The sequence below is a fragment of the Salvelinus namaycush genome, chromosome 8 (assembly GCF_016432855.1).
Source record: "Salvelinus namaycush isolate Seneca chromosome 8, SaNama_1.0, whole genome shotgun sequence".
NCBI classification, from domain to species: domain Eukaryota; kingdom Metazoa; phylum Chordata; class Actinopteri; order Salmoniformes; family Salmonidae; genus Salvelinus; species Salvelinus namaycush.
In genome coordinates this window covers 12,365,757-12,378,782 of record NC_052314.1, presented here as the reverse complement: position 1 = coordinate 12,378,782, position 13,026 = coordinate 12,365,757, and the positions used below count along the sequence as shown (strand labels likewise).

The window sequence follows — 13,026 nt, the reverse complement described above, 5'->3', positions numbered from 1 at the left end:
AAGTTTACATACACTTAGGTTGGAGACATTAAAACTCGTTTTTCAACCACTCCACAAAATTCTTGTTAACAAACTATAGTTTTTGCAAGTCGGTTAAGACTTGTGCATGACACAAGTAATTTTTCCAACAATTGTTTACAGACAGATTATTTCACTTAATCACAATTCCAGTGGGTCAGAAGTTTACATACACTAGGTTGAATGGCATTAGAAGCTTCTGATAGGCTAATTGACATCATTTGAGTCAATTGGAGGTGTACCTGTGGATGTATTTCAAGGCCTAACTTCAAACTCAGTGCCTCTTTGCTTGACATCATGGGAAAATCAAAAGAAAATCAGCCAAGACCTCAGAAAAATAATTGTAGACCTCCACAAGTCTGGTTCATGCTTGGGAGCAATTTCCAAACACCTGAAGGTACCACGTTCATCTGTACAAACAATAGTACGCAAGTATAAACACCATGGGACCACGCAGCCGTCATACCGCTCAGGAAGGAGACGTGTTCTGCCTCCTAGAGATGACTGTACTTTGGTGCGAAAAGTGCAAATCAATCCCAGAACAACAGAAAAAGGACCTGGTGAAGATGCTGGAGGAAACAGGTACAAAAGTATCTATATCCACAGTAAAACGAGTTCTATATCGGCATTACCTGAAAGGCCGCTCAGCAAGGAAGAAGCCACTGCTCCAAAACCGCCTTCAAAAAGCCAGACTACAGTTTGCAACTGCACATGGGGACAAAGATCATACTTTTTGGAGAAATGTCCTCTGGTGAAACAAAAATAGAACTGTTTGGCCATAATGACAATTGTTATGTTTGGAGGAAAAAGGAGGAGGCTTGCAAGCCGAAGAACACCATCCCAACCGTGAAGCACAGGGGTGGCAGCATCATGTTGTGGGGGTGCTTTGCTGCAGGAGGGACTGGTGCACTTCACAAAATAGATGGCATCATGAGGATGGAAAATTATGTGGATATATTGAAACAACATCTCAAGACATCAGTCAGGAGGTTAAAGCTTGGGTCGCAAATGGGTCTTCCAAATGGACAATGACCCCACGCATACTTCTAAAGTTGTGGCAAAACAGCTTAAGGACAACAAAGTCAAGATATTGGAGTGGCCATCACAAAGCACTGACCTCAATCTATAGAAAATTTGTGGGCAGAACTGAAAAAGTGGGTGCGAGCAAGGTGGCCTACAAACCTGACTCAGTTACACCAGCTGTGTCAGGAGGAATGGGCCAAAATTCACCCAACTTATTGTGGGAAGCTTGTGGAAGGCTACCCAAAACATTTTACCCAGGTTAAACAATTTAAAGGCAATGCTACCAAATACTAACTGAGTGTATGTAAACTTGGGAATGTGATGAAAGAAATAAAAGCTGAAATAAATCATTCTCTCTACTATTATTCTGACATTTAAAATAAAGTGGTGATACTAACTGACCTAAAACAGGGAATTTGTACTTGGATTAAATGTCAGGAATTGTGAAAAACTGAGTTTAAAATGTATTTGGCTAAGGTGTATGTAAACTTCCCACTTCAACTGTATTGAGTAAGTTCAGCGTTACAGTGTGATTGAAATGTAAAGCCAATGTTCCCACGCTAGCGGAGACTGCATTCACGGTAAACACTGCTTAAATCGGCTCAATCTGAAATTACCTTTACATTTCTATCACATAATCTGTAACGCTTCGGCGATCCAGACTGAATAGAGCCCTGGGCCTCTTTCTGCAATGTTTTGAGCAGGTCAGTCATAGAGAAATAGATGAGTAAAGTTTGTGTTATCAGAACAAATACACTTTGAAACAGCTTGAAAAGAAACATGCCAAATACATTAAAAGGAACAGAGACAAATTAACATGGATTAGGCCATGACTAGACTAATTTGATTGGACTCGAAACAGTGCGGTCTTAGTCAGCGACACACACATCAACACCTCCCTAACAACGGTTTTAAACAACTCAGAGATGAATCCACTTAAAACGACATCTAGCAAGTCCCAAGTTCTGACATCATTAGTGACTGTGTGAGTGTTTTTAGAGCGCCAGTGGCATCAGTAGAGGTCCCACGGCAGTAGGAGAGATGTGTACAATGTCCATTAGTGTAGTTCATGACTGGACATCCAGGAACATTGTCATCATACTGCATTGAATAAAGGAAGTGCACCTGGCATTACATCCTCTATTTTCTTATCCAGAAAATGGAAGAGGTGGAAACCCAAGAATACACTGTACATCCTTCATACTGTATCTGAACAGCAATCGATTCAGGTTAATGCCCTAAATGGTTAGTTTGCAGAGTATTGTTCAGCAAAGTGTAAATACCAGACTGCATAATAACAAGGATTCAGGATAAAATAAGAATTCCTGTAGAGCAGAGGAGGCTGGTGGAAGGAGCTATAGGACAGGCTCATTGTAATGACTGGAATGGCATTGAATGAACAGCGTCAAACCTTGTTTCCATGTTTGATGTGCTTGATACCGTTCCATTTTTCCATTCCAGTCTGTACGATGAACCGGTCCTCCAAAAGCTCCTCCCACCAGCCTCCTCTGGTACAGACACATTTTCTGTATAGCATCCGGCATGAGAATCGGTCACATAGCTCCCTGAGTTGTGACACATGTTCAGTAAACTACAAGTAAAGATCACTTAAAAACAACAAAAAACAGAGAGCAACAGTTTTCATACCAGCATTCAATTTAATCTCATGTGTTCCTCCCAAGCACTTGCTAATCAATGTATCTGCTTAAGGGATGTAACTCTAGCCTTCAAGGACTGAATGTTCATTTGAGAGATCCACACTCGTAACTTGAACTTTTGAGTAAATCAAGCACGTCTCAATAAGATAAAATGACAACCATGTCTCAACTTAGGATTCAGCTGTAAGAACATTCAGTAAACTTGACCCATTTTACATCCTATTCATGTCGCTATACAGTTTCTCTAATTTTCCTAATATTTTTTACAGAGCTAAACTAAGCTATATTTGTATGAAAACTAGTGACAATTAATTAAGGAATGGCTGTTTCATATTTGAAAAGTAAACGAGCACGCAAACAGGATGATGCAAACAAGTATTTGACATATAGAAACATAAAATGTTAAACGGGCAAGGGATTGGATATCTTGTTTAAAACAAAGCAAAAACATGAGGTAGCTGTTTCACAATTATGTATAAAATGTGTTCCTTCACATCCTTTAAGTAAATACACTTTCAGGGTCATCGCAATGACAAAGAAAAAACAAACCTATCAAAATTAAGAAAAAAGAAACAATGAGAGATGAACATTGTCACTGGCAATACAACGACCATAAGACTGACTTCATTCACCTTACACTTAGAGAGGAACACTAGTTCTGAAAGCTGAAGGCTATAGTTTGTCTGTGGTAGGATTGTACTGTCTAGGTCAGTGACTTATGTATGTAATGGATCATAGGGACAGGAGAGGTTTCATAACGTACAGTATATACAGATAACTCAAAACTGGTTCTTTACACTGTACAGCATGGATATCTAAAATCCATACATTTTTAAGCATTTTTACCTGTTCATAATCAGTAATATAGTAACAATATCTCATCTAAAAAGGATAAAAAACAATTCCATAAAGCATTGCACTTGAAAGAGTCCCTTTGTCTTTCCCCATGCGATATCCATAAGAGAAGTATTGCCTTTGTGAAAGCAATACTCTTCCATTGCATCAGAAAATATTTGGCTATGCAGAAGCCGTAGCCTACTGAAAAACAACAAAGAGTTGGTTATGAATTACTCGAAATACATGGCCCCGGTAGGCCTTTAAATCCAGAATTGTCCTTTGTTCCTTTGCAGCACAGAAACACAAGAAGAAACTGAAGGTACTGTATATTGGAACATCCTGAGATTTTCCTTCCTTTCACAAGAGACAAGAACAATCATGCTACCCTGTACTGTACAACAACCAGCAGCCATTTTGTTTCCTCAGGAAAACCGTTCGGGATGAAGCACTGTGAGAGCACCAGGGCATTGATTTTAGGACAGAGGGGATAGGATAGATGGGATAGGGGGGCAGCCTGTCTAGAGTCCCATGGTGGGTGGTGAGCTGGTCCTTAGCTAGATCTGCCGGTTGGGAGAACACCTACAATTGCACCCTATTCCCTACATAATGCAATACTTGTCATGGCCTTGGCCTAAAGTAGTGCACTATATAGGGTGTCATTTTGGACACAGAACCTGTCTAGAGTCCCATGGTGGGTGGTGGTGAGCTGGACCTGGGCTACGGCTAGGTCTGCAGGTTGCCGTACCTCAGAGGGATGATGTAGACAGAGATGTCGTCTCCGGAGCCCAGACGTTCGTTGGCTATCCTCCAGCCTCGGTCCTTCAGGACCCCCCGTGCCCTCATCACCAAGTCCTGAGCTGCCATCGTGTACCTGGGTCACAATGGAAGAGACAAAAGACAGTTAGAAGACACTATGGACAATATACTTTGACATAGGGCAGACAGTTAGTTGTATTCATCTCCATACAGTGTGTGAACAAAGAGCAAGAGAGAGATGACATTACAACCTACACTTTAGAAAGTCTCTACACTCTCCCACCAGTCATCTGGAGCTTACTTAACCCAGTGGTGGGCCGTCAGGGCCAGCAAGGCCTTCTCTGCTGGCCTAAATATCATCAGAATATAATTTTTTTTTTTAAATATATTTTCCCACAAATATGTATTAAATTATTCCCCAGAGTAAGAGTTATACTCTTCATTTCATAGCTTTCCTCTTGGTTGCACTGCTTCCAGCCCCAGGTTGAGATTTGGAGGGCTGGTCTTTATGTTAGATGTTTTATCCAATCATATTCAGCCATCATGTGTTGCCAGGGGTCTAAAATCTGCCCTCATGCCTTCAGAATCAACAGTGCGGGCGCTTTTAGCTTAAAGTGAATGGAAATGAAAATTTAGTGTCAACCAATCAGCTTTAGAGTTGGCTATTGTACGCCTGCTGGCTGGCTCCAGTGTTACACAGGAGCCAGCTAGCAGGCGTAGTGCGTGCACGTCTTTTGATTGGATTACCAATATTGAGAGGCAGGTCCTATGGGCAGGTCTATGCAGAACCTCAGAACTAGGAAACTGAATTTGATAAACTAATTAATTCGCGTACTACTAAGCTGTTTTTTCAACCCACAATGGCGGAAGGAGGAGAAGATATCGATTTGGTCGAGGATATAATTATAACGCCATTCTCAAGACGAACTTTTCAAGAAAAGTTAGACATTGTAAGGAGAGGTCGCCCGACGCCGACGCTACAAAGCCTGTCACAGGCGGGAAAGGGGTTCGTTCGCCACTTTCAAAGTTCCAACTACGAGCGCTATCAATGGCTCACAGGCTCCGAGAAGCACTGCAAACTGTACTGCTGGGAATGCCTATTATTTGCAAGTGATCGATTTGGTGTTTGGAGCCACACTGGCTTTGCAAACTTGAGTTGTCTAACCAAGGCAGCAACGAGACACCAAAGTACGGCTGGGCACTTACAAGCAATGGTGCTTTTGAAAACTTTTGGGGACACCCGAGTGGATCTACAGCTCAAAGAACAAGCGCGCAGGGCAACGGAGCTGCACAATGAAAAGGTGAAGAAAAATAGGGAAATATTGAAAAGACTCATTGATTGTGTCATAAACACTGTTTACCCAAAAATGACAATTTTTGTCAATTTCAAGGTGACGCAACGCCTGGTTATACTGCGTTTCTGTCTAAATGTATAGTGTCTAGAGCCATGGCATCATAATGATGGTAATAAGAGGTGGATTAATTCGGGTGGGACTGTGTAGGACCTCACTGAAGGCCCAGGCCCCAGGCACGCCACTGACTTAACCCCAAACTAAGAAAGGGGTAGAACATTTCAGAAATGATTTCAATGTTATCACTTAAATCAACCACCATGCCATGGGATCCTCAAGACAGGAACCTTTACGTTACTAGTCTCACAAGCTCTTCATCGACTTCAGAGAATACTTTTAAAATGTGTGTAATTACGGCAAGATACTGTAAGAAGCATATCCTCTCCAAATAAGAGCGAGGTGAGTGTGATTTGACCACAGCATCGGTCTGTCAGCAGCTGGGCTACAGTAGTATGAGCGAAACATGGAACGTAGAACATGCCTATGCTGGTCGTCAGGGCCACAGTTGGCAAGGAAACCAGTGACTGCCTCGGCAACGTCCTGGTTGGATAGGACGTCCCACAGCCCATCTGTCCCCATCACCAGGACGTCATCCACCCCGTGTTCATACTGCGTCAGAGGGTACACTTTGACCTGTGGATGGGGAGAGAGGGAGGTAATAGTGATGTTATTACAGAGAAAATAGAAGATCACAGACACATCCGGTCTGCACTGTAGACCATTAATGGTGATAGAAAATCATCATCATTCAGAGGTATGCACTACACAATGTGTAACACCGTCTCCCTCCACACACTAACAGCGTCTCCCTCCACACATTGTAACACCGTCTCCCTCCACACAATACTTCGGGATTTTGGCAATCAGGCGCTTTATCTACTTCCCCAGAGTCAGAAGAACTCGTAAAAAACATTTTTATGTCTCTGTTCCCAGTATGAAGGAAGTTAGAGCTACACACAATACCCCATAATGACAAAGGAAATAATGGCATTTAGAAATGTTTGCAAATTGAAATAACTGAAATATCACATTTACATAAGTATTCAGACCCTTTACTCAGTATTTTGTTGAAGCACCTTTGGCAGCGATTACAGCCATGAGTCTTCTTGGGTTTGATGCTACAAGTTTGGCACACCTGTATTTGGGGAGTTTCTCCCATTCCTCTCTGCAGATCCTGTCAGGTTGGATGGGGAGCGTCGCTGCACAGCTATTTTCAGGTCTCTCCAGAGATGTTTGATCATGTTCAAGTACAGGCTCTGGCTGGGCCACTCAAGGACATTCGGAGACTTGTCCCGAAGCCACTCCTGCATTGTCTTGGCTGTGTGCTTAGGGTCGTTGTCCTGTTGGAATGTAAACCTTCGCCCCAGTCTGAGGTCCTGAGCGCTCTGGAGCAGGTTTTCAAGGATCTCTCTGTACTTTGCTTCGTTCATCTTTCCCTCGATCCTGACTAGTCTCCCAGTCCCTGACGCTGAGGAGTGTCTTCCATCTGGCCACTCTACCATAAAGGCCTGATTGGTGGAGTGCTGCAGATATGGTTGTCCTTCTGGAAGGTTCTCCCATCTCCACAAAAGGAACTCTGGAGCTCTGTCAGAGTGACCATCGGGTTCTTGGTCCTCCCTGACCATGGCCCTTCTTCCCCGATTGCTCAGTTTGGCCGGGCTGCCAGCTCTAGGAAGAGTATTGGTGGTTCAAAAGTTCTTCCATTTAAGAATGATGGAGGCCACTGTGTTCTTGAGGACCTTCATTGCTGCAGACATTTTATGGTTCCCTTCCCCACAATCCTGTCTATGAGCTCAACAGACAATTCCTTTGACCTCATACGGCTTGGTTTTTACTCTGACATGGACTGTCAACTGTGAGACCTTATATAGACAGGTGTGGGCCCTACCAAATCATGTCCAATCAATTGAATTTACCACAGGTGTTGTAAAAACATCTCAAGAATAATCAATGGAACCAGGATGCACTTGAGCTCAATTTCTGGTCTCCTAGCAACAGGTCTGAATACTTTCGTAAATAAGGTTTCTGTTTATTATTCTTAATAAATTTGCAAAACTTTCTATAAACTTGTTTTCGCTTTGTCATTATGGGGTATTGTGTGTAGATTGATGAGAAAAAAACATATTTAATCAATTTTAGAATAAGGCTGTAATGTAACAAAAATGTGAAGTGGTCTGAATACTTTCCGAATGCACTGCATCTGCTCACCCATAGACTTCCAGCCATTGTGCTAACGCTACTTCGCTACTTCTGGGGAAGTAGATAAAAGGGCCTCCTTGCCAAAATCTCAAAGTATCCATTTCATGAACAGGCTATGAAGAATGACTCATCTGTACATACATTCTTCATTTCCTTGTTCTTGATCTTGTCTTGTACCCCTGTCTTTTATGATAACAGACAGCTATAGCCTGCAGGTTCCACAAAGAGGTCTTCTAAATGCATAGATCAACGCTACTCCGTCTACTAGCACTGCTACAGCACACGCTCTTCAAGTATCTGGTATAATGAAAAGGCATCCTGCAGTATGTCACAATCAGAGAGCACTAAGTAATGCCTCTGGCTTTGGTCTTTGTACAAAGTGCCATGGTTTTGAAGTATTGTTGTTTCAATGTGCTGATAGAGGGAGTACTGTTATGGCGATAACCATGGACATGTTGTTCCTCCATAGGAGGCATATCACGTCACCTCACACAAACTGGGAGTGCTAGTCAGTCACTGAACAAACACTACATGAAGACGGTGTTGTAATAGTGGTTGTGAAAGAATCAGTCAAAAGGCTAAAGGCAAAAAATATTGTCTCATCAACCTCTGTCTGACTGGAATAATAACCAGCAATGGGAGACGCAATCTTAAGAATCTGTTTCACAATACAGTTCAAGGGAGATTTCGAAATGGAGACGTCATACTGTAAAACAGTGATGACTCGCCCACATCTTACTTTTGACCCACAACAGGAAGTGATTAACAGGAAGAGCCTTGACCTTCGGTTCACCCAATGGGAAGCAGTGGAAACCACTGACCGCTGGATTCCATAGCAATTTTACGACCTCCATCTTATATACATACTGTCTGCACATGTATTTACTGTGACTTTAAAGCAACAGTAAGGGCAGATAGACGGCAAGGAAAAAAGGTTCAAAAGAAGAGATCTTCAAAAAAAAGCTAATCTACTGTAGTAGTTGCATACTGTCTGAACCATGACTGAACTCAGAGGGTGATGAATTAAAGATCAAGAGAGTGTTGAGAGCTTCCTGACTATCAGGAGGCAGGAGGTACGTGTTCAGTGGAGGGTTGGTTGGGAGGTGAGAGCTTCTTTTAAGACTTGATGGGCCCTGGTCAAAAGCGGTGAACTATAAAAGGGATAGGGTGCCGTTTGGAACACAGGAATGGCTTCCTCTCATTGTATCATGATGATCTTGAGGTCAATAAGGATTGATGCACTGGAATGTGGAACTATTAAAAACCCACCAGGTTATTGATAGACAGGAAATAGAAAATGAGGAGTACCGTACTCTACCTCGGGACAGCAGGACAGGAAGGGCTTGATGTAGATATTGGAGTCATGCACTTTGAGCTCGTGGTCTCCCAGGCCCCTGGTGACCCCGATAGTAGCCAACACACGGGCCTGTGGAGGGATGAGACCATCAAAGAGAGGAACTATAATCACCTCCCTCTGACCCCATGACCCTCATTCCCCAACTCTGTTTGGCAACAATAATTATTTCAAACCAATGTTTGGAATCATTTGATCTATTGAAGTCTTTTGATGTGTGTGGACCTCAGGGTCAATTCTACCGGTTTTTCAACTCTGTCAACTCGGCGGGATGGGGAATTGAAATAACAATCCTCATTTAAAATAATCTACTAAATTGAAATTCTATTTACCCTGGCGCAGATAAATCATACTCCCCTCTGAGATTCCTTATTCATCAGGGCAGAACTGAAAACTGGACCAATGATGGCCTCATGACCTTATAATGATGACCTCCAAGGATATGTTCTCTGAGCAAATCTGATCTTCATAAACACACACAATCCTTAACGATCTATCTCCTCTCTCCCTAGTCTGAGACGCCGGCACGGTCTACGGTCTCCCTCATTTGTACTCTGTGTGAAATTCCTTTTGATTGCTACTGTCTGCACATATCGCCTCTGTCTCTGAAAAGGACTATCGGCTCAGAGCTGGGGAGCAGTACTAATTTAATCTATATCAAATAGGAGCCATGTGAGGAGGAGAGGGAGAGAGAGGAGGGAAGCGGTGAGAGTGAGGAAGATGAGAAAGAGAATGGGCGACAGAGGGGGGCGAGGAAAGAAAGAGGGGGTAAGAGTAAAGGTAGAGGAGAGAGATTGAGGAGGCAGTCATACAGTCCGTTGGCCTGACCGTGGATCAGTATGCAGTGCAAATGCTGCAACTAGAGAGCGATGAAAAGAGAGACTAGATAATGATGGAGAGAGACAGGGAGAGAGGGAGAAAGAGAGAGCTCCTCGGGCGGTTAAGGAGAAACATCCTGGGATTAATTGTTGAGCGTATGTACGGCCCCAACATGCTGTGCCGGGCTTTGAAGTGCTCTGGCGTTCCTCTCCAGCACAACCCATCTGCTCCCTTCTATCGCCATATCTACCCATTTCTCCCTCCCGTCTATCTACCCATCTCTTGCCCTCTCTCCCTACACTATTGCCCTATCTACCCATCTCTCTCTCCCCCACTGTAAAGGAGGGACTGGCTTCGGCTGGCACTTGATGTTGTGGGAAGCGCCAACTGTGATAGGAGGGTTTGTGTGGTGTGGTAACAGACTGCACTTGGGGGGGATATCTTCTTGGTCCTCAACTAACGACACAACCCCCTACTGCCTACATGTCAGATGATGGGCATAGTAGCAAACTGTGATAGCCAGACTTTGGCTTGGCATCTCAGGAACCACATTAACATGATATAGGCTAGCAATCTTATCGTGTGTGCAGTGTGACTGTTATAAAGATGGTCTGTAACGCCACCATAGTGAGCCTTCCTGCAGGCTGAAACTGCTCCTTCCTCCAGTGTGACACTGGGTTGACTAATGGTGCCCTGGTGGAGCTTTGATTACAGCTTAGCAACACAAGGCTGTGGGAGTAACCCTATCAGCAGGCAGGGAGCAGGGAGAGAGGCAGGCAGTACGGCGAGAGTAGTCTTACCTTCTTCCCTTCGCCGTAGATTAGGGGAAACTTCAGGTCGTCGTCCTCAATGGTTTTATATGCCCTGCACACAGGAGAGAAGAGACTTTAATGGGTTTTTGTTTTATGGCAGCCAGGCAGGCAGTGGTTCGTACGCAGTGTGCCCAGGAGATACACCACCTCCCTCAGGGCCTGTAGATGAGACGAGCTGAGAAGACAGAGTTAGGAAGAAAAGAGAAACACCCAGACAATACAAAGAGAGAAAACATATCTTTACATATTATTTTTTTGCTGTTTTTGTGAAAATATACCCTTGTGACAAAGTGGGAAATACCAATGAATGTATGAGATGGTGTTCCTGTTTCAGATTGTGTGTGTGTGTGTGTGTAAAGAGGGGTGATTGATTGATTTTCCCCCCCTGTATAATCCTCCATATTCTCAAAGCAGTGTTTAAACAACCCCCACTCATGCATTTTTCAACAGCATGTGACTGGGAGTCGATGAAGATGCAGTACAAGAGATCAGACTGGAAAGTATTACACACGTGCTACGGAAAGGTCTTACATTTGAATCTGGGCATCTATAGTACATTCAAAGTAAAACATCTATACTGGCTCCTTAAGAAAGCCAATGTACTAATGGACATGATGCCTACTGCCCATTCTTTTTCAGTGTTAAACGTTCCACCTTCCTTTCTAAGCAGCAGTTATGACCACATCGAAAGTAACCACCCCATGGTCACAAATCACACCATTTATACCAACTGAAAGGAGTCTGGATTTTCTATTCTAAATTCACACCTGGTCCTCCATGTGAATGTGATAAACACCAGCCTGGTAATGAAAGCCGTCCTACCATATGTTGTCAGATGCATTTCAGCTGTGCTGGTGTAGAGAGAGGAGGGTTAGACAGGACTGGAATGGTTTGTAGATTACTGGTTCCACTCTGAGACCATATGCTTCCACCCTGGGCCAGCAGGACTCACACACTCAGCACTTTCTGCAGCATGCAGAGCTAGATCTGAGGCCATGCTATCCATCCATCCATCTATCTATCTACAGTATCCGTCCATCCATCTGCAGGTATTCCCAAACTGGGGTACGCGTACCCCTGGCCGTCGGAGGTACGCCAAATAAAAATGTGAGGCACATTTTTTAAATCACATTTTCAAAACAGTCCATTTATATTTTCCAACGGGGCCATAGTTGGGTGGGTTTTTCCCCCCCTCGCCTGAGTAGCCTCGTTTCACTGCCAAAAATAAAATGAAACCATCTAGAGTTCAGAGAAATAACAACTATGTCAAATACAGGTAACCTAGTCAAATAATTAACCTGTTTGGGCTGCAGGGGCAGTATTGAGTAGTCAGATAAAAGGTGCCCATTTCAAACGGCCTCGTACTCAATTCTTGCTCGTACAATATGCATATTATTATTACTATTGGATAGAAAACACTCTCTAGTTTCTAAAACCGTTTGAATTATATCTGTGAGTAAAACAGAACTCATTTGGCACAAACTTCCTGACCAGGAAGTGGAAAGTCTGAAATCGAGGCTCTGTTCTACTTCCTGCCTATAAATGGGCATGATACGTATTAGTATACATGCACTTCATACACCTTCCCCTGGATGTCAAGAGGCGGTGAGAGAAGAAATTGAGTGTTTATCTTGGTCTGAAGTGGAATACAAGCTCTTTGTATGACGTGTCACCCATTTCCTGTTTTCTGGAGAGCGCGAGGAGGCACCTGGATTTGCCTTCTGATAAGCTGCCGTTATGGACGACTAATATCTCCGGCTTTGATTTTATTTGATACATGTGACCATATCATCGTAAAGTATGTTTTTTCAATATAGTTTAATCAGATTATTGAAATTTTTTCGGGAGTTTTGCCGTGTTCCGTTCTCTTCCGTTTGTTGACATGGAGAGATTCGTGCCACTTGGCTAGTGTGCTTGCTAAATCGAGAGGGAAAGAGGCCGTTCTAAATCCAAACAACGATTGTTCTTGACAAAGGACCCCTTGTCCAACATTCTGATGAAAGATCAGCAAAAGTAGGAAACATTTTATGATGCTATTTCATATATCTGTCGTACATGTGAACTAGTCGTCGGCGCCCAGCTTTTGGGTACTCTAGCTATACCGAAGCTGGATGTCGTAATGAAGTTATTTTTAGAATTCTAACACGGCGATTTCATTAAGAACTAATGGATCTATCATTTCCTATACAACATGTATT

At 43.2% G+C, this 13,026-nt stretch overlaps 1 protein-coding gene across 1 annotated transcript in view; it reads right to left on the bottom strand.

Moving 5' to 3' along the window:
* Positions 1 to 1,480: 1,480 nt before the first annotated feature.
* LOC120052405 (protein phosphatase 1H-like) overlaps positions 1,481 to 13,026 on the bottom strand; it is a 54,866-nt gene continuing 43,320 nt past the window's right edge. The window contains exons 7-10 of the mRNA XM_038999287.1: positions 10,817 to 10,880; positions 9,162 to 9,269; positions 6,126 to 6,277; positions 1,481 to 4,407 (exon numbers count right to left, since the gene is read on the bottom strand). Coding sequence (XP_038855215.1) covers positions 4,260 to 4,407; positions 6,126 to 6,277; positions 9,162 to 9,269; positions 10,817 to 10,880 — 472 coding nt within the window. The 3' untranslated portion in view covers positions 1,481 to 4,259. The remainder of the gene's footprint in view (positions 4,408 to 6,125; positions 6,278 to 9,161; positions 9,270 to 10,816; positions 10,881 to 13,026) is intronic.